The sequence below is a fragment of the Ascidiella aspersa genome, chromosome 8 (genome assembly GCF_963924565.1).
Source record: "Ascidiella aspersa chromosome 8, kaAscAspe10.2, whole genome shotgun sequence".
NCBI lineage: Eukaryota > Metazoa > Chordata > Ascidiacea > Phlebobranchia > Ascidiidae > Ascidiella > Ascidiella aspersa.
The window spans coordinates 12,896,846-12,919,707 of record NC_139454.1 but is presented as its reverse complement, the minus strand read 5'-3'; the positions used below and the strand labels follow the sequence as shown (position 1 = coordinate 12,919,707).

At 32.7% G+C, this 22,862-nt stretch overlaps 1 protein-coding gene across 1 annotated transcript; it reads right to left on the bottom strand.

The window, feature by feature from the left end:
• Window positions 1-56: 56 nt before the first annotated feature.
• LOC146136203 (uncharacterized) lies at window positions 57-22,485 on the bottom strand. The gene is made up of 16 exons (XM_083395261.1): window positions 22,162-22,485; window positions 20,314-20,403; window positions 16,637-16,765; window positions 13,870-14,051; window positions 12,341-12,466; window positions 11,662-12,212; window positions 7,641-7,705; window positions 7,495-7,572; window positions 7,299-7,430; window positions 5,013-5,153; window positions 4,737-4,927; window positions 4,533-4,676; window positions 4,213-4,342; window positions 3,735-3,848; window positions 3,197-3,291; window positions 57-1,417 (listed from the first exon to the last, which is right to left on the bottom strand). The coding sequence occupies exons 1-16, from the start codon at window positions 22,274-22,276 to the stop codon at window positions 1,277-1,279; spliced, it is 2,424 nt and encodes an 807-aa protein (XP_083251387.1). The 5' UTR covers window positions 22,277-22,485; the 3' UTR covers window positions 57-1,276.
• Window positions 22,486-22,862: the final 377 nt, after the last annotated feature.

The window sequence follows — 22,862 nt, the reverse complement described above, 5'->3', positions numbered from 1 at the left end:
AGGGTACCGAAATACATTGGATTTCGAAACCGGGCATATAAAGAGAGTATTATAGATCTTGACAAACACAACAAGTTTATTGAAAAAATATTTCGCACATAAATTCAACAGTAAAAATGCACATAACCCTTAAGGGACGAAAACAGTGAAATAACTAACAAGTCAAATATTTAAATGCAAAATTGAAAGAAAGTATATTAGTGGGAAAATATACTAATTTCGAATAACTAAAGAATTTTGAAAATATTTTAAATATATATATCTCCAAGTTTGTCTGAAAATAAATCCAACTTAAATATCAGTTTTAAATCGATAAAATACTTCTTTGGTGGGTAAATTATGACTTGAGTGGAACTTTAATAGGATTAATATCTAACATACATAGAAAGTATTGCATCGAAAATCAATTTATAGTTTATAATAAAACAAATTTTAATGTTTTATGGAAGTTTTTGTCAATTAACGTCACAAATATTAAGAAAAGATTCTACAAAAGAACCAAGTAACATGTAGAAAAATGCTTCAAATTCGACAGGAAAATCTGCCGCAACTACCTTTAACAAAAAGTAGCACCCCAGGAAATCACAAGCAATCACAGGAATAAGTTTTTTGTTATACTTATTACTTTGCCAGAGCGCAGCGCGTTTTCTTGTGCCGCCTAATCAAGTAAATAAACTTTTGGTTTGCATTGTACGTTTCAACGCATGTCGGGGCTGATTTTGTTTATGAAAATGAATTTGCCTGTGCCAAATAAAATTTAAAAATTAACCCTTTTTTAAGTCCTTTTATTCTTGAGAGCAACTACCTATCTTGATGCTGTTAGGCAGGGTCCAATGAAATTCTTTCGCCAAACCACCCCATTGACAAACTAAGCACGAGGCCGTTTCTCATACTGTTTGGCTACTGTAATTTCGTAAATGCGATTTTTATTATGTTTACGTTTTAATGGAATCTAGATGAATGATTATGTCATCGCGTTTCCATAAAGTTTTATTACACCTTTCATTGTGATCATGGATGACGCCGTCTGGACTCGAACTTTAAACCCTATCAAACGCGATTTTTCGCAGAACATATTACTTCATCCTTAATTCATATTAAAACTTTTTAGTTTGCAATAAAATCCGTGATCCGCCGATTGACTGTTGTTCAGATAAAGACTTGAAAGTTATACGTTTTAATAACATAATGCTCAGTTAATAATTAGTACGTCCAAGTTCGGTTTAATGTTTTTTGGCCTCAGCATATGGTAACCCTGCATATTACATTTGCTAAATCACATATCCCATATTTCAGCCAACAAAGGCGGCAGTTGTTTGTCTTGCACCTTCAGGGCGAATATTTGCTCACTGTGATAATTGTTAAGTGATCTCAGCTCCACCAACTTCATGAGGGTACGCGGGAACATCAGTGGGTCCTTGTGCGAAAAAACAACATGTTAGTGGAATGCAAAACAATTTTTTTACTCTCCTAAAAGCAGTATACAGTGTACTGTAAATAATTAAGAACAGTTGTTAAAGTGAGAAATATAATTGCGATAGTTGCAATAAAGTTTTTCTGGTGGATTTTATGTCACCTGGATATTGTTGGTGACAGAAACAAGTCAACTATTCGGACAAACAGGATAAAGAGAAAATTTGACTTCTACATCTATCAGCCTATCTAGTTTAAAATTACGCAAAATAAGAGTTTCATGTCCTTTGCTAGAAGCTAGTCAATAATTAAATATTATATAAGTATGTTTCACTTTCTAAAGCATTTGTTAACAGTTAAACTTAGTTTAGTTTCAGCTAACTATGGCTCCATGAGTGGAAAAGGTGTTTTCATATAAAATGAGAAAACCATTCATGATTGTCCTACTACGCTTATTGCTTAGTTTCAAAAGCTTATCACTCATATATCTAAAGCTATTCGAAAAATTGCAGCTAAACATGTGTGTACTACTAAAATAATTGTTAGCATATCTGAAACTATATATCATTTTTCAAATTTGTTGGTTATTTGTGAACTAAATAGGTTAAGGCAAAATCTCAAAAATTTAGTCTCTCTTAAATTCTGCCCATTGTACTGAAAAATTAATGTTTATATTTTGTAGGTTAAAATGGTTCTTTGACATATGTCAATTTTTCAGATTTCTACCATCCATTAGTTCATGGGGGTCCAAGCCTGTGACCCGCAGGCGACATGTGGCTTATCAAAGACTCAGAATGGCCCACTAAACTTCTGCTAGACGGACTACAGTAAATAATTCAGAATATTTTTAAGCATTTGCGAGGTTAAGGATTTAAAAAAATGAGATAGATTTAAAATTTTATTCATTTGATGAAAATCAATCCCTTAAAAGGCACCACCAAATGCAGTGATTTAAGCTGTTTAGCACCTTCAAATGTCAAAAATAATTTGAAGTAACTTTTTAGGCGAAACACTGAGCCTTATTTATGCCACATTAGTTTCATCTGCTCTAAAGTCCTATTCCATAGACAATTTCAAGATGAATGAATGTTCATTGATTGATACGGACTGATGATCCCCCAGTGTGAAGTTGCTTGTACTAACAAAATGTGCAAGTATTGGCGCATGGTTGTTTCTCGACTCGCTCCTCTCTGAGCCTGCATAGCTCAGTTGGTAGAGCGACGGTCCCGGCTTGACCGGAGGTCGTGAGTTCGAACCTCACTGCAGGCCAGTTGTTTTTCTGGCTTGCTCTGCTTGCATCATAGATCGACAGATTCGGCGAGTCTGCGATGGCTTTTCGGTGTACAATTTCAAGATGTTCTGCATAGCAGTAGAAGCAGAATCCTTACAATACTGTCAAGTATGCCGGTCTAGTCAGGTGAAGGTTTTACAGCAATTCCTAAAACTTTAGCACTTTGCTGAATTTAATGATACCTCTCTTTTTTGATAATATTACTTTTAAAATACATTTTAAAACTGATAAAATAACTTATAAAATGCCTCAGTTTAACATGTTAAAATCATTTAAAGGATTAAAAATATAAAAATGTATTTGCTATACTTTATTCTGCTACTAGCCTTCATAACATGTTTCAACCAGAAACCACATTTATCTGGTATTCTTAAATTAAACATTTGAATCTTAGTTCAACATGGCAAGATGTACCAATTTATGTAAAATTATTATATGCTTCTTAAAAGCAGTTACTTTGATAATAAACATTATTGGTAATGCGGTACATACTGATGGGTGGTGGATCTTGAGGTATACTCGCAATAATTCAACATAGGAATCTTGAAGTGCTTCAACTTTTTTTAAATCTTTAATATTAGGGCGATCTGAAATAATAAACACTAGATTATACAATATCATATTTTAACCAAATTTTCAAGGTAAAAAGCAATTAGACATAGTAGATATTCAATATGTTGCTGAGGGAAGACCAGATGTTTTGCCTTTTCGACCGTTTAGTGAAGGACTTAAGAGAAATCATAACTATGACAAATAGTAAACAGAATAATTGTGCTTTTTTGTACAATTAAAACATTTAAATTATTTTTAAAAGACGTTGGATGCAGCAACTTTATTTCATTATAAAAAAGCTACTGAATGGCACATTTGTTTTGTAGAACTAAACTTAGTTTGTTTCAGTGAATGGTATGGAAAAAAATCATCAAAATTTATTAATTTAAAGTCATCATGATCAAATAAAGATTTGTGAGAAAATGAATTTACATATTTACCCAATGAATTGAAAATAGATCAAATCCCAGAGTCTTACCTGCAGAAAATGTGTTAATGGCAGCCAACAATGCATACTCGGCTTCATCCAAACCAAGCTTTGCCATACTGTGACAAAAATCAAAGATAGGGTCAACAAACTCAACTTGTATTCCTGTAAAAAAATAAAAGTCAAAAATGGTTCAGAAAATCAAACACAAAACATTGCAAAGCTTTTATAAATAAAGCTAAAGAATGCATGCCTTGAATACAAAAATCACAACTACCACCATCAAGAATAATTACAATTAAAAAAACAATTATGTTTATGTTTAGTAACAGAATATTGCCCTACAACAGAACACGATAAAAGTTTAAAAATTTATTTAATAGCTAAAGCGGACCGCTCTTAACAGCAAATTATAAGCAAGGTCTAAAACTTTAATATTGAATATGCATTTTGTCATATAAATGAATGTAATCATCAGTTTATCTGCACAAATAAATAGTAAAAAAAAATAGGTTAAGATATTTGGTACCTGCACGATAAAAGCTATTTCGATCATAAAATTTTCCATTGAGGAAATTTATCGCCTTGGTTTTTTTGTCAAACTGCTTGGCTGCCCTCAGCAACATCACTTCTATAGTGCATGCTTTCAACAAGACAATCTATGACACAGCAAATTAGAGGAACAAAGATACACTTTACTGCTACTAATGTATGAATATATAGAAGTGTTTATTGCTTAAGAAGAGAGTTCCCACAGAGTTTAATTGTTCAAATGAAAGAAATGCATTTTTAAATTTGGTATATTACGTTTTTATACAATCTATTTACCAACATCTTTGTATGACATACCTGATCTTCCCTGGAAACTGTCAAAAAGCCTGGAAGTTGTTTGGTAAACTCAACCACAAGTTGAACAATTAAAATTGAAAGTTCAGTAAAATGTGCAAAACGAGAAGCTCTACATTTGTGAGTGTCTCCAGAGTCTTCCCATGGCTAATGTAGAACAATAGTTTAAAAAAGAACCAAATTAATTAGAATATGTTCCTGCCCTACCGTTACTTTGGCTACATTTTCTTGAGTAGGCCATTGAAATCTTGACTCATTTGCTTGTAACATTTCCACCAGATTACGCTGTTGTGAACTTAATGTTGGAATTGGATCACCATCAAATGATATATTCATAAAAACTGAAGGGGAATCCTTTTCCTTTTTTATCCTTTTTGCTTTCACTTCTGAAAGTACACCTGTAAACATATTATGATAGTTTAGTTTACATACTAGACACTATTAGAAAACAAAATGAACAATGTCTGGCAAAGTTTCACTAACTGTCGTCTTTCATTCCAGCAGCTCGACATTTTACAAGACGACAATGTTGGCACTTGCGACGCATGTAAGTGTCCATCTGGCATTTGCCATCACTTTTACATTTGTAGTCAGAGTTCTTAATCACACTTCGGCGAAAAAAACCTAAAATATAAATTAAAATATAATTGAAGCAACACAGCATAATAAGATAATAGAAAAACAATTGAAAGAAAGGTGTCTTCTTTTTTAATAGCAATGTCACCCGGGGGAAAAATGGGTGCTCTACAATAACGGGTAAAAACAACCAGAGTCTGACTCTGGCTAAACAGGCAATTTCATCTAGTCCCAAATCCAGCTCAGGCAACCTGTATTTCAACGATTTATAAATTAAAATAAGATGGATATTCAGCAATCCACTCCTAGGGGATTCATGGAATATATGCCACCATTAGGGATGTTCAAAGTAGAATCCCAAGGTATTCTAGAATAATAGGTTTCGAATCTAGAATAACGAATCCAGAATAGCGAATCCTAGTATATTTTTATTAAATTTTTAACCTCGATTTTGTTGGGGGAAGGGATTAATCTTAATCTACCCTACAGGGCCCACAATCACAGCAATAAATCGCCCAAACAATTTTCTAACATGTGTACATTATAATAAAAAACTCTCTCATATGTTTAACATTCTTAACAACTGTCATCTGAAGCCGTTCTGTAAACTGTAATATGTCAACTGTCCAGGTTGTGTCCAAAACTTATATTTTTGCCAATAGTGAGAAAATGCAACACTGCTCACAGAAGTCTTAAGCAATTCGGTCCTGATTTTGAAAGTTGTTAAGTCTTATTGCTTATTTTTTGACTAACATGATCTGTTATGCAGTCAAATGATGTACTGCAAAGAATACAAAGTTATTATTGACATAACGAATTCTTGACAATTACGTTGTGCATAACTGCATAACTTCCCTAAATATTGGCCTAAAGTTGACCTTAAGTAACCCCATAGGGCATTTTGTTGACGGCCAGCACGTTTTGCAACGCTATGTTACTTTTGCAACTTAACGCATTTAGGGAAATTGCGAACTCCACACCAGACATTACACGTTAGCCGCTCGCCCAATAACGCTTGATTGACACTTAATTATTAGACGAACGTTATCGCGAGACGCGGTAATTGGTCGCCCGAAAAAACGCTGACACTGCACTACGAGGTTACATTTAAAGCAAGCACTATAAATTGGTCGCCGCGGCAACAGGCCAACTTACCACACGCGTTTGTACAATTAGGCGCAACAATCCGCGGTAAAACATTAAATTATATCGGTTCCAATTACCCGAAATAAATGGCAGAATTGGATTCGAATCCCATTCTACTTTGAGCATCCCTAGCCACCATATGCTATTCCACCTTAACAATTTACAGTTTGATGCCTTATCAGTTTCGAAATTTGTAACTGCTCATGCGCACACGTCGAACTCTAGTTTTCGGCAGTTGAGTCCAGAGTCCGACTCCGCAGCCCTGCTGTGATGACATCTAATTTATGTATCTTGGGAGACGCCATTAAACCTAAATTTCATTAGTTAAATTCTGCAAAGATACCAAACCCTGCTGAAAAAAACTAACTGTCACGAACACAATAATGTGCCGCTATTTTGGAATACTGTATACTTTGACGCTTTTCAGCCGATACCTAGAAGTGGTAATAGTTAATTACTATCAGTTTCGCTTTTAGCTTGCTAGGTTTCTCAGTTGCAGAAAAACACAAGTGCTTACTTTTAAGATAAAATGCCCTGCTTTTTTTAACGCAGTAAACATCAGCCAGTTTTAAGGCATTGTGATGTAATACAAAAGGTTAGTGGTAAACAACAAGTATAACGCCCACAAAAATAGTGTTAAATACAACAGTTAGGACACTAATTTATGACACCAACTGGTAATGTGTGCAACTATTTAGTTAGTGCTAGTGTTAGAGGTGTTATAATATTGTTAATGGAATGATAGTGATGTAATGGTTGCACTTTTTTAAGGTGATATAACGTTTGCGTTAAATTATTCGGAGTGCCCTGAAAAATCATCTTGCGTGCCGCTTGTGGCATGCATGCCAGGGGTTACCGACCCCTGGTCTAAGTAGTCATGGGAAAGAATGCATGATAGTATTTCTGTCATAGTCTAACATATTTGCCCACATGAAACAAAGGTAAAGGCCAGAAAACTGTCATAAATTAAATTTGAAAAATCAATTAAAAAGACGTCTATATTTAAAATGGTTTATCATTAAAAGCATACCTTGTTATTTTTCTTACCTTTACATCCTTCACAAGTCAAGACGCCATAATGGTAGCCAGATGCCTTATCTGTGCAAATCATGCATAATTCATTGCCATCAAGTTTAGGTGCCGGACCCTTTTTTCGTTTGGCCCGCATTTTATTTTTTTCTACATTCAGTAAATTTATTTAAATATATAAATATTCACAGTATTTTATTTCAATTTAGCACACCTTCAGTATTAACATTGTTACTTAAAAATGCATCAAGTCCCATGTTCCAAACAAGATTAGGTGGAGATGAACTTTCCCCTGCAAAATATTGTTAAAGCTTTGCTATAGAACTTTATAAAAAAAAACATTTTAAAAACTAAACGCACCGCTTTGTAAAGAAGCTGCAGCAGATATATTAAGATGGTCCATTTCATTGTCATGTGGTTTCACACTAAAAATAAGACATGAAAATTAACAAAAAAAAACATTTTGTTAAAAACCTCTATTGTTAAAAAAATTTATTAGATCTAATGTACCAATGTTTTAACAAAATATATTCAGCAAGTAAAATACGCTCCAAACAAAACATAATGTACATACAAACTTCAACCCCATTATGGTAACTACTAGACTATTTGCGTTATCAAATAATAATTTTATGATTATGTTTGCACTGAACAATGACAAAAGCAAAAAAAATTGCATTAAACCACTGGTTGCCAACCAAGGTGTTGCTTTGTTTTGTGTTTTAAGTAAATTCCATATGTACCCGAGGTTTCAGAAAAATAAAACTTTAGTCTGGATAAGGAAATAGAATCCTAACAAGAGATCGACCGCTATCACTCTTTTGGACCGATACCAATACCCGATTTTTTACAATTTTGTTAACCGATACCCGATAGCGTTACCAATTTTTATATACCTAAGAAATGTTCAAAATTTAAATTAATTGAAAATAACATCCAAATAACGTTTTAGTTTATATGCATTTATTAACTATTAAACTATTATTTTGCATATTAACTTGTGTGGATGCTATAACCCAATTGTTTTCATTAATGGTTAAGTTGTTAGTTGTACAGGAAAAATTATATTATATTTTTGTACTAAAATATCGGCTTAAGTATCGGCCTACAGCTGATACCGATATATCGGTAGAAAGAAGCCAAATATCGGCCAATATTATTTGTAAACCGATATATCGGTCTATCTCTAATCCTAACATATCATACAATAGCATGTTTCAAATGTAAAATAGCAAATCTAAGAATATAAAATCCTAGTATTTTGTAACTATTTTAAAGGGTGGGGAGATAAGGGTAAATGAATATAATAGTGTTAAAAAGCAAATACTCGCCAAATCAATTTGTTAACATGTAAAAAAGAACATTAAAAACTAGACTTCTTGTGAAGTTGTATAGTTTTGCAAGGTGTATATTGCCATGGTAATATATTTTACCAGGCAGTACTGTATGGTGCTACTATATTCTGCAAAGCATATCTTGTTGTTATCATATTTATTTCAAGAGGTTTAATATGCCAGTATTTATTATGTTTTAATATACTCCAAATGTGATTTATAGTTTGATGCTTCTCTAACTTTATAAGAACAGAACAGCCACAATAAAACGTTTGCCCCCTTAAATACTCCCCTTTATTCTGGGGAGAGAATGGAATGTTCCCAACCATTTTTGAAATTTTCAGATTTCTACTTGAATTCCTAGTATTTTTATTATACCAAAAATAATCTAAACTTTGTACCTTTGGCCTGGGTGTGTACCTCACGGGTGTAGGTCAAAATTTAATTCTTTTAACTTTTTGTATGAAACAATCAATCATCCATAGAAATATCTTTTTTTTTAATTTGTTTTTGAGCCAAAATTACCGAAAAATGACATTTTTGCCTCAGTTTCTGGAGCACCATTTTTTTACACAGAAATAACTTTGTAAGAACATCTAATATTTAAAATGTTTAGATTCAATTTCTTGTTTTTTACTTGTTAACATTGATTCAAAAAAAATTACTTTAAAACACATTTAGACAAAAATATCCTATTCCCCACATTTTTTGGCACATAATGATTTAAATTTACAACATGTCAGTTAAAAGCAAGTTTGCAACAATAATCAGTAATTAGTGATGTTCAAAGCTTTCATATACAATTCTTTTGTTAATTTTGGGTGATTGGAAACAATATAATTTCTTTGTTTTTTAGCAGATGGTTGCACCTAACAGTACGTACGCAAGTGGCATTTTTAGATAAAAGCCTGTTGCTGTGACACATTTATAATGCTTTCTTTAAATTTAGCGATGTAGTGTGGCACCAGTGTTTTTTTTCAGGCAACCAATTACATTGTGTCTTGCAGTAACCTTCGCCACAAGTGTCATTTAAGCGTTATTCGGGAAGCGACTAACATGTAATGCCAGCTGAAGAGTTCGCTATTTCCTTAACAGCTTGTTAAGAAGCGGAAGTAACATTCTCTCATACAACATGGATTACTAGCAATAGTAACTTTGTATTCTTTGTAGCACAATATTTAACTGCATTTGCATAACAGATCCTGGTTGTAGTGAAGTAAAAATAAAACACAAGAACGAAGGTTTATAAAATTAGCCTGGACTGGTAAAGAGTTTATTTTGTTGGATTGTACTCACTATATAGGCAAAATATTAAGTTTTGGGAACAACCTGGTATTTGATTTATGTTTCAATTTTGTTATATAATTATACACTATAGTTTACACACCCTGCTTCAAATGCCAGTTGTTTAGAATGTTGAACATTCGTGAGATTACTATTTTTCATTACAATATACAAACGTTAGCAAAGTGTTTTACGGTTAATCGCTGTCACTGTATGCCCTGTAGGGCATATCATCAATACCCCCCTCCCCCCCTAAACAAAACAGAAGTTAAAAAGTTAAATGTATATTAAAAACTATACTGGATTCATTATTCTAGATTCGAAATGTTATATTCAAGAAACCACTGGAATTTTACTTTGAACATCCTTAATGGTAATGCATACCTACATAAAAAATTACAAAGCATAATAAGAATAACATTGAGGTGCTTCAGCCTAAGCAAACTCGTTTTTACTTTATTTTCTAAATTTTTGATGAAACATTGTTGTATTTTAGTTGGTTAGAAATGTGATGTTAAGTATTTATATAGTTTGCTATAAAGAATACAATGTCACTACTAGCAAGTCTTTTTTTATGATTGCTAGTCAGTAACCCCGTTTATATGCACGTTTAAGCCGGATTCAAATCTATTTCGTCAATTCATTCTCTCTCGTTTTGACGCTGTTCGCCGTTTAATCTGTTCGTTTCGCTGACGGCCGAAATCGTTTAATGTAGAATGACCTGCTTTATCAAACAAAACACCAAGTTTAGCGCACAAGGAAAGAATATTACATACAGTCATGAGATTTAGTATCTTTGTGACAGAGGCGCTGGTCTAAAATCCACAAAATCGAACATTATTTGGGTAAGGATGTGGGTTTGGGTAGGTTTAAATAGTAGTACTTGGCCCACCCTCACCCAAATATTGTACATTGCTTTAATAATTGTCTCAACGCTGTGGTAGGATTCTAGGCTAGCGCCAAATACAGTTTTCATTAGTCTTGTTTGGTACATCTTATCACCTTCTTTTGTCCACTCTGCCTTGTATATAGCGTTGACCAGCACACATAAGCTTAACTTTCCTGCACTTACATTCTGTGTGCCAGGTAAACTGGAGCACTATACAGTCAAAAACGTAATCGTCAAATCTAACTCAAGTATTTCTTTTTATTTTTCAATTTTAGGTTAATAAAAACGAACAAGCAGCAATTGATTGCTACTGCAAGGAGCAGCCTAAGCCGACAAATCAGTTGTGCGTCAGAGGTTAACTGGAATATTACCTAATAATGCATATCAGTGCAGTTTGTACACTCAAGCTGGCTTGAATTTCGCGCCATGTAATTACAACGCTGGAACGAATTACTTTTCAATCCAGATAGAACCTTAATCTGCCCGCGAAAGGTGCATATATACGGGCTTAGTAACGCATTGCGTACCTCTTTGGATATGGGTTTAATGTTGACCTTAAATAAACCCATACCGTGTTTTGTTGTCAACCGCTATGTTTAACAATGGAATCAATATTCCTCTATACATATATATTAAATTACCCTTTGTACGTAAAACAATACAGTTTGTAAGTTTAGCGTTTCCAATCACCAGATATAAACAGGATATCTGGATTTACTCAGGATTCAAATCATAAGGATCCACTATTCCACTTCAAAAATTTACAAAACACAGATACAGATGTTAAATAACCATAATGTTTATCAGATTAACACTAATAAACTTTATTAAAAAAACATATTTATTATCTTTTAACAAAATTGTTAATTCTTACTATTCAAACTCAGTTTCATGGTTAGGGTCTTCTAATTTAGAGATTTTGGCAGTGGAATGTCTTGAAGGACAACCTCGGGCAGATTTAGATTTAGGCCCAGTAGACATATTGTCATGATTTGTTTCACTATCAGCAGATTTGTGGTCAACAGATGAAGTATTTAAGGCTTGATTGTCTGTTTGCATCGTTGAGGATATCTGTGGGTCATTAATTGGGCTACTTGCAGACAAGCCTGTGGGACCACATGCCACAGTTTCTGCTTGACCAAGCATGTGTTGGGTGATGCCAAGAAAGTTAGGCGAATGCTGCAAAATTGAACTTAAACTTGCTTGGTGTTGAATTAACTGAGGATTTGTTGGAAGGACAACAGGGGCGGAGAATTGCCTGCTGGGATTAACGTTCTGTGCAGTTTGCATTGTTTTACTTTCCAGCATCATTCCAGACAGTTTATGTTCGTCTGTGTTTATATTTAGACATGTTGTTGAAGTTGATGTATTAGGTGCAACATCAGGACTGACTTTCTGCATGTTTTTAGCACATGCGGTTGTTGTCTGCATTTTAAAACACAACACAGAACATAAAACATGACCTGAGTTAAACCACTACATAGCAAATTTATAGAAATTGTTTTAAAATGATTGCATTCTATCAAAAAGGCGTCATGCAAACCTTAACAAACCTCTTTGGATTGAAAATTAGGAGTAATATTGTTGTTTGTCAATGGTAATTGCTGAATAGGAACAAGCATAAAAGCAGCAGGAGAGGTCTGATTTGGAGGTGCTGCAACTTCTATGTTGGTAATTCCCTATAAAACAAGCAACAAAAAAAGCTTTACCCAAAAAATGAAACCCATGCCTTTATACAAACAATTTCGCCTTTCTACATACAAATAGTAGGCCAGTAAATCTCAAGGAAAAAGGGCCTAAACCTCTAAGCAATTAAGGCAGAAGGTTTTATGTTGATTCGACTTAAAAAAAAAAGTGCCTGGAACTCATCCAAAAGTACTAAAAAATGTTGTGTCAATATGACACCATCCATATCTGTTATGGAGTTTAAAATTTTAAATGCTTTAGGTTGGTTTCATATTAAAGAATGTATTATGTGTAACAAAAAATATACTGGACCTTAAAGACGTATTTTCAAAAACATATGCTTAGGCTTACTTTTTTTAGAAGTTTGGCTTTGGTGACCACTAATACAATTTGAGGGACGCAACTATTTTATCTATGTACTAACTATTAATTCTCTGATAAAAAAGTAGGCTATATTTCAAATGGCCATAGAATGAATTTGAGAGACGGTTTTGGCCCCTCAAACACCTTAAAATATATTGGTCCTAATATAAAATCAGTTGCTACTGTCAAAGAGACTTATTCAATGTTTACCAGAGTCGATATGGAAGCTATCTTGGAATAAGTTCAACTCAGAATACTATTTAATTTTGCAAAAACCTGGTGTTTGTATCATGTTTTTGTTTTGTTAAGGACTACAATTTTAACAACTTCTGTAAATGGCAATTGTCTACAATGTTAAAAATTTGTAATTTTTTTATTACAATATACATATGTTAGCAAATAATTTTGCGATTAATTGCCTCACAGCAGGCTAGTTGTTTTTCTAGCCTGGCCTTGCTTGTCCTATAATCCTGATCAGGCTGACTGATAACGGTAACCTTTGCGAAAGCATCTTGTGTAAATTTACTACATCCCATATTCTGGATTAGATTTTCTAGATTCAAACCTATTATTTCTAGAATACCTTGGGATTTTTTTGTTACATGACTTTATAATGACATCTTCAACACAATATTTTTCCAGTGCTTTTTGGGGGTTATTGGCAGCTTCCTAATTATGAATCAACGAAAAATCTTCTCAGATCCCATTGTGTTTCTTTAAAACAACAGCTGACTGATCAATTTTGAAAAAAAAAATTATAGGTAAGCTGTTTATTATTATTAGAACTTATTTAAAGGATGTGCACATGTTTATATGTTAAATCAGATTGATGAGTTTATAAGTGTTGCGTTGACCACTGAAAACATCCATACTGTGCCCCCGGAGGCACTGACCCATTTACTCTTTTTTGAGCATCACTGGTTCGGCATAATTATATAGAGGTATACAAAATATTTTAAATTAACTTCAACACTAAACACTATAAAGTATGACTTTTTTATAATGTTCTTCATATTAATAATGTTCTTTATACCTGTGAATTGGCATTAGATTGTTGTTGTTGTTGTTGATGGCTTGAAACTGTTGGCTGATGAAGTTGAACAGTGTTAGATGAATTCAAATTAAGTACATTTGATCCAAGCAAAACTGAGCTCAATACTTGGTTTGGAATTGCTTGTGGTTGTTGGGCATGGGAAAACTGATTAGAACAAGCAACTGAAAATGAATTTAAGTTTTACTCGATACACACCTAATGAGTTTAAAATAATAAAAAAATACAAATTTATTGTTATTTTTGGACAATTATGAACAGTTATAATATACAAACACAGTACTACAAACCATTAAAACGCCAAAAATTATACAGCTGTCCAGTTTATTATAAATTGTGACTCAAGAATTTATTGAAAATTGATGAATATTTATACTGTTCAATTAAAACAGGTGCAAAGCAGAAATTATTTTTTTCATCACAATACCAGAACAGGGTTTCAGCTATTGAGAATTTACTAATTGATTTTTGTCTTTAAAGCCAATTGCATTTCTTGTTAAAGACTAACAAATGTTTGTCAGTAAAATAAATGTTTAAAAAAAACTTCTATGATGTCATATTGAAACTTGTCTGATGTAACTTGCAGGGATCCCCCCGAAAAAATTATTTTAATACACATAAGTTCTAGTAGTCGCTACAAGCAGTCATTTCAAATTCCTTAATTAATTTAAATGAATTGTAAGAAATGTACACGAAATGAATGGCTTCATTGATAAAGTGTACTACACAAGTTTGTCTACTTAAAGGGAAAAAGAGGGGAAAAACACAACTCCACCTTAACAATGGAACCAGTAGATAGGATACCTACACACTGCACAAATACCAAACAGCATAATATTATGACAATGTTTCTGGAAACTAAATTTCCTTAAAAAAGTCAATATAAACAAGCCAAATGCTAAGAAAGGACCCTCAAAAACTCATCTGATTTCAGAAATAAAAATTAAATTGATCACTATTTTTACTTGTTGATTAAGTGGATAATAACTGGTAATAGTCTTGATCACTAGAACTTCAGAATGTACAGATAACCTAAACATAGGTAGAAGAAAATGCTTAAGTACCGTTTGGCAGATAATTTTGAAAGAAAAAACTTATATTTTTGGGCAATAAAAAAAAAATTACTTTCAACCCATTTTACATAATCATAAATTAACCATTCTTTGATTATTTAAATTTTTTATGGAACTAAAAACTCTTTTTTGCAAGCTTTTTAGTGATGTTTTAAGTAAAGTTATTTGATAAAAAAATGCATTTGCCCCAAATTTGAGGCACATGGGTTTATTCAAGCTACATACGGACAAAAAGTTCCCAAATGAGTTTTAGCTGACTTGTGCGCAGACCAAAAATATCAAAATGAGTTAATTTCAAATATAAGTGCTTAAATCACTTTATTGGAGCTACGTCTAACCTTTGTATATAGGTAAACTGTCACGTTGCTTGGGATATGGATGTCAGCTGTATTAATAACTATCACTAAAAAAGGTCTTGTATGGAGCCTATGATCAATTTTATGTTTAATAATTCACGAAAAATATTGTATAAATTTGATTCAAATGCATTAAATCATATATTGCCTCAATCTCCTTATATTTCTCAAGTTACGGAGGTGTTAAATACTATACAACAGCCAGATTTGGAGTTAAATCATATACACAACTCCTTTTGTCAGAAAGGCGTTCTAAATTCTTGTAAATATATACATATAAAATTCATAAGAAAGGGCAAAAAAAGCATATGCATAGTTAAAACAAGGAAACAATATGGTTATTCGGAATGACCTTGTTCCTCCCTTCCTGCGCAATACACAAAAATGACAAAATAATATTATTGTTTAGTTTGTTTTTCAATCTGGCCACAATAACAGAGCAAATTCACTTAGGTAAGGAAAGTGCCTTCCTGAAAGCTAAAAACAAGCACAAAACCCTATACCCCTGGATATAGTAATGCTTTGAATTGGCTTGTATAGATATTAGTTTTAATTATATATTAACTATAAAAGAGCTTTGAAGAGCGCTATATACAGTACGTTTCTAAAATGACACTACTATTTTTGCCTTTTTTTCTATTTTTTTAATTATACAGCTGTCCAGTTTATTATAAAATTGTGACTCAAGAATTTATTGAAAATTGATGAATATTTATACTGTTCAATTAAAACAGGTGCAAAGCAGAAATCATATTTTTCATCACAATACCAGAACAGGGTTTCAGCTATTGAGAATTTGCTAATTGATTTTTTGATTATATATTAACTATAAAAGAGCTTTGAAGAGCGCTATATACAGTACGTTTTTAAAATGACACTACTATTTTTGCCTTTTTTTCTATTTTTTTGCCACAGAAATCAACATGCTTTCATAACTGTTACAAAGCTTCTTTCCAAAGTTAATCATATTGAAAAATTCCTAATGTCTGTTTTAATAATCTGGCATCGCAAACATGTAAGTGCAATGTAAGATGGCTGTTGCACTGCAACATGATGACCTTTGGACATACAACAACATTTTCCGGAGGGTACTTAACTATGCTCAGGTATAGCCAAACATACTTCTGATGTAAGTAAATATTTAAACTACACTACAAAAATGTGGAATAAACTTTTAACGTTTGATGTTGTTTTTGGACATTTTCTTAAAAAGTTATACAAACATGGGTATTCTGAGTAGGTAAAGTAGCTAATATGTAGCAAAACGGTTTGCTCATAAACAGTAAACAGATGTTCCTGTCACGAAAATGGTCTACATACCTAGCTGGGAAAATGCAGTCAAGCCACTGTTATTTGCCCCCGGTACATTTAAAAGAAACAATCCACCTGATGGCAGACTAACATGCTGTTGAGTGAAGTTGGCAGAAGGATTGGATTCTGAAGAACTTTCTGAAACGAGACAGTTGGGCAATTTCATTAAGCATTTAAAAAATAATTTATGGAAAACATTCACCGTGGTAGAGATGTTAAAATTGATGTGGCCTATTGTGCTGTGTAATAGTGTGTGCAGTGCAAGTGTTCAGATATGGAGTTGGGCTAATCACGCAAAGCTAAAAAAATTTTCATTTTGCGTCAAACTGCAAAACTTTTACCTTAAGGAGACTTGAGACATAGGACACATAAAATCTTAGTGTATTGCTTGATATATAATTATAACTTCTGATTCGTTAGCTAAATGGCTGGATGGCAACTATGTGTGACTTGGGGTCACATAAGAAACAGAAAAAGCATTGTTTTAACAAGCTGGAGTAGGGAAAATTGTAGGTGCCTTACAGGTGTAATTAATTCAATACAATTTTCTAAATAAGGAGATAACAAAATGTATGGCTTATATTTGACTGAAAAAAGTTTTATGGAAAATAAACAGCAGGCTGGATTAAGTTGTTTGGTTGGCGCCACATGGGATGTAGTTTGCCCAGGTTTACTATAGGTCAGACCTGGGCAACATATGGCCCGCCAAGCAGTTTAATCCGAGCCGCAGAGTCTAAGCGAAAACAAGGGCGAGTGTCTACATGTTTGGTTGTGTAGTAAACACTTTTTCCAACCAAACTCTTTTTTTAGCAGGTTTTAAATAGTAAAGCGGCAATTGTTTTTGTGATTAGTGTGATCTCTTCTGTCTTTCTTGTCTGTTTCACGCGATTTTTGGCAACTTTATAGTCAAATAGCGTCCGGTTGGCAAGCCTGTCAATTGACCTGTCATATACTCATATTGGATTCAAATGTTGTAAATTTGAGTTTTTAAATCTTGATTGAAACTTTTTTAAAGAATTCAAATATTTAATGGTAGGGTTTACCTGGTGCAAACACGTGTTCTGTGGTAATAACAAGTTTTTGTAATAGCGAAGTAGATTTATTTTGTTTAGAATAAATGCATGTGTACGATGAATCGCGTTTGTCATAAAAGGAAACACTATTTGGGGCATACAAAAATCTGAGGCTACTTAAAAATTTAAGAACCAAATGCTTTATCTCTAATGGAACCTGGTGATGATTTGGAGAATTCAGAGTGACATAAGTTGTGACGAGGAGTAAAAATATTTTTTTACTGATGCATTTACTTGTTGTTAAATTTCGGTAATAAACTTGTTGGCTAACTTGGTGGTTGTAGTAATGGTAAAATTACTACAATACTACTGTAGTATTGCTTGCAATATGGGTATGATTTTGCAAAAAGGCTTACTGATAGTCCAAAATTATTAGTTTTTGTTTCATAAACCATTGTTCTTGAGCCAAAACGTTCATATATTTATTTAAAGTTAAAATCAAGGTTTATTTTTAACTTCAATTGCATTATGTTAGTGTGTATAGTATTTGACCAATTTGACAGGTCAATTGACCGAATTTATTTGACCGGTCAAATGCCCAACCCTACTGTGCACTCTGAAACTCTGAAATATACCGATTCACATATTGTCAATCTTATTTAGTTAATGCCATGTTTTTAATCTTAGCTTTTGAGTCAACGCGCCGCGCCCCGCAAATTGATAAACGCCAATATACCAAGCAATGTACTTTTTGTTTGTACTCAATACTTTACGACCCCTTCGCTTTAATTTTCAGCTCTCGCCTCTATGAATGAGCACAAAAATTGATCTTTAGTACTTAAGCAGCTAGAGGCCAAAGCAATAACAACCCTACTATTACCGCACAAAATATGGAGCAAATCACAACGAAATATATAGACTGATGATAACTAGGGCAAAATTTTTTTTTTTTTTGATTTTTATTAAATTTTTACTTTATTTTGACCTAACGAAATTGCGTATCTGTAGAAGTTTTTCCTTAAATTGACGCCAGTTACCCAAACATAATATTGTGTCCATTTCAGAACCAAAAGTAATATTTTGTCGAAAGTCCAGGTGTTTTATGGATTATAAAAAGTGCGTCGTGTTTTATGGCGATAAGCTTGCTTAGGCATATTTGTATTACAGAATGTCAGTACGCTATCCCTAAAATCCAAATTGTGAATCTTTGAAAAGACCTTGTATGTGAATAGAAAGAGTTTTAAAAGAATTATTTAAATACGTAACAATGAACAAAAAAAATGGACAATTTGCGATAAAAGTTACTGCTGATTTAAGTGTGCATTGTTACATATTTCCTGATTTTATGAGTTAATCTGGTTTAATTGTGTTGCAGTTTCTGATTTACAATGCTTTCAAGACGATTTTTACAAAAATTACTCTCAAGAAACACAAAAATTTTGTCAAAAGCCATAATTTGACAAATTTTGACTTTATTTTGAACTACAAACTTCTTAGAAACAGTCACCTGGGTGCTGAAAACAACTTTATTCTTTGATTTTTAAACAGACAAATTCCTTAAAACTTTTTTGACCTTATTGACTTTTGCGGGCCTTAGTGATAACATAGAACAGAAAACTTTTTATCCATTGTCCTAAACCAGGGGTGGCCAGTCAATCCAGATCAACCAGTCATTTGACACATTTTACCTGGTCGATTGTGTCAATGAGGGCCAGATTTAACTAAAAAGCGTTCTTCAAGCAATATTCCTCTAATTAAAACTATAAACTTTGATAAATTTAACAAGCACAAGTTGTGTAAATATAAAGTAGGTGTTGGCCTGTAGGCTACCAGCTTGTAGGCTACCAGCTTGTAGGCTACCAGCTTGTAATACCTTTTATCATACCGGTTACCTCACAGATTCGTTATGTGGAAAAATAGTGGTTACAATATAGGTCCAACACATGCGAAATATTGAAATGACCAATTGTTGTGTCTTGCTAGCCCAATGAAGCATATTATGATGAACAAATTAAACTTCATCGATGCCTTGGAATTTAATAACCGCTCAAAATGTTTATTAAGTGGAAATCTAAATTTTATTACAGTAAAATTGTGATGTTTGTTTCTGTGACTTTGTTAACGTACTGGTTGATCATAAGTCTTTAAATGTGATTTCTGGCGATCGCAATCAATAATATAAGTTGGCCACACCTGCCCTAAACCATGATTTTTTGAGCAGTGTTCAGTAAAACATAACAAATTTTCTACAGAACACCTGACAATGTTTTACGGAACACTATTGTCCACAGAACATGCATTAAAAATCAAATAACAATTTAGTAAAAAGTTAAACAAAAACTGTGTAGTAGGCATGTTTCGATAACATATTTAGCACAAAAAAAGTTCGATTCTTAAGTAACATTTATTACATCTTTTGACAAACAAAGCGTAAAATGTGAATGTACAACAACTTTCAAATTTTTATCAATTATGGTAAAAAATTGAACTAAATGTATAGACAAACGTCAAGGAGCAAAAATTTTTTAAATTATTTAATTTTCGAAAGGTTTATAAGTAAAATAAACGCCAGCTTTTATAAATAATATAGAATTCATGAAAACTGCAATAATTTTTTAACCTCAAAAATAATATTTTTTCAACATTAAATTCTAAAAAAAAATAGTAACTTACGAATTACTTGGCCGTTCATAGCACACAATGTCAAAGGCAAGGTTGATAGGCTTTGCAATGGCATGGCAGTCGGCACAGTAAAGACAGATGCTAAGAACAAAAAACATATATAACTTAAGGCGATAAACCAGTGGTTTTCAACCTAGGGGTCGCATCCCCTGGTGGGTCATTTGCATTTTCTCTAGGGGTCCTGAATACGACAATAAATACCAATCACTAATATGAGACTGCCATATAATTACCATAAAAAAATCTGTTATGATATTGGTTAATGTTGTTGACAGTAAATGTTTAAACAGAATAAAAGTTGAATGTTCAAAAATAAGCCAGGAAGAAAGTTGCAAGATAGTACCCGGTACCAATCATAGGAAGCCTACGGAAGTGCCTTTGAACCTTGTTTAGAACAGTAATACATTTTTACGTTTACGAAAGAACTTGTTCAGACAAGTCCTCACAATTTGTTAAACAACTAAGTGAAAACTCTAATAATCTAATTAGTAATTCGAGTTACAATTATTTATATTGCTCTCTATTCCAAAGACTCATTAAAAATAGAAATCACAAGCAAAACAAGTGTTTACTGGTACTGCCCCCCAAAAAACTATTCACCGTTGTGACAAGAACAAGTTATTAAATCACAACAATTATTATCACAAGAAATATTTGGGTATGATGTCACAAGTAGAGTCAGATATAAGGTGTGCTGAGGCAACAACAGCACCACGCATAGACAAGCTTGTCGCCAAGATGCAACATAAATTTAACAAATGAATATTTTTTAACATAGTGGTATCATAATTTACATTATTTTTTTATTATATACATTTTTTGTGCTATTGGGCATACACAAATGTATTACATATGTTTGAATTAAAAATTTTTGGAAGGGCTTCAGTTACATTGGGATGTCAAAATGGATCGTTTTATGAAAAAGGTTGAAAACCACTGCCTTAAACGATAGTTGTCTTTACTTCTATTTAACAGAAATAACAACTGTCCAAACCAAAGAGTTTGCTTACAAATCTCTGTTTTTGTGCTGTTTTATTTAAATCATGTTTATACCCTTAACTAACAAAAATAATATAATTTATAGATATATATTTAATATATATCTAAAACAGGCTTATGTAACCTTAAATATTTTGGTTTATTACTTCTAGTACTTCTATTTAACAGAAATAACAACCGTCAACACCTAAGAGTTTGCTTACAAATCCCTGTTTTTGCATTGTTTTATTTAAATCATGTTTATACCTTTGACTAACAAAAATAATAAAATTTGTAACTTAAATACGTTGGTTTATTACTTCTACTTTGAATCAGTGACCACTTGCTTGTAATGGTGATCATATATAATTGCTGTAATCTTTAGCGATTTATCTGATTCCAAGTACTTTTAGTTTAGATAAGTACATGTTGTGATCAAAAATGTGCAGCTATAACCAATTAATTCTTTCTCTACTACTTTGTCTTATTATTAATATGTTTTTTTTTGGGGGGGGGGGGTGAGGGTTTGTTATATACACTCACTATGTACCAAGGCTTTTGATTTGTTTTATTTATTTTTCATTTTGGTTTCAATTGTTAATAAAATACAGTAGGACAAGCTCTTAACATCCAATTTATTCATATGGTTCAGCTAAATGCTCAATATTTCTGCACATTAGCTTTACAACATTTATAAAATGCTGTTATTCCGACCCTTTGACACAAAAATCTAATTAAAATCAAAAATAAATTACAATACCAAAATAAATGTTATAAGGCTTCATAGTAGAACTTTTTAAACCAAATTCTAGAAAAATTAAGCACAACAGTTAGACAATGTTAAAGAAAAAAACAGCATACCATTTGTTTGTTGTATGTGTCCACTCTGACTTGAAACCTGATTTCCATCCTTACATTGTTTATTGTTATTAGCATCAGAATGAGGAAGTTTAACGGCAGCTGATGGTTCTGTCATTTTTATAACCAGATTTGTTATTGCAATAGTGACATATTTTTTTTACTATAGCGCTCATTTAGTATTGCGCATATTCTAAACAAATTAATATTTTTTTTAATTACATTTTAAACAGAAATTATAAAATTACATAATCTTGGTTAATGCAGTGTTTGTTAACCAGTAGGCTGCCAATCTCTTTAGCGGAAGCTCTGTTTGACTGTGCACAAATATTTTTTGTGTAATCAATTTTTGCAATTTTCTGCATACCATAGTATTGTAGGTGCTAAAGCAGGCTGGCAGGATATTGTCAGCCTTCTGATGACAAGCATTTTTTGCCAAAATTCGTTTTTTTTTCGTCCTTAAAGTTAAATACCTTGTTCACCTAACCAATGTATAAACCATGCCATGTTTGGGCAATAAACCACGAAATAATCAAGCAATGGCCAGACAAGTTATATTTGAATAGTTACCAAGGCAATTAGGAAAGGAGAAAAAGTGATCTATAAAAAGGAAAAAAAAAGATACGCACCTAAATACGAATGAAAATATTGTATCCTTGGATTCGATTAAAAATGGGATTTGCATCAAATTTCGCCGTTTATAT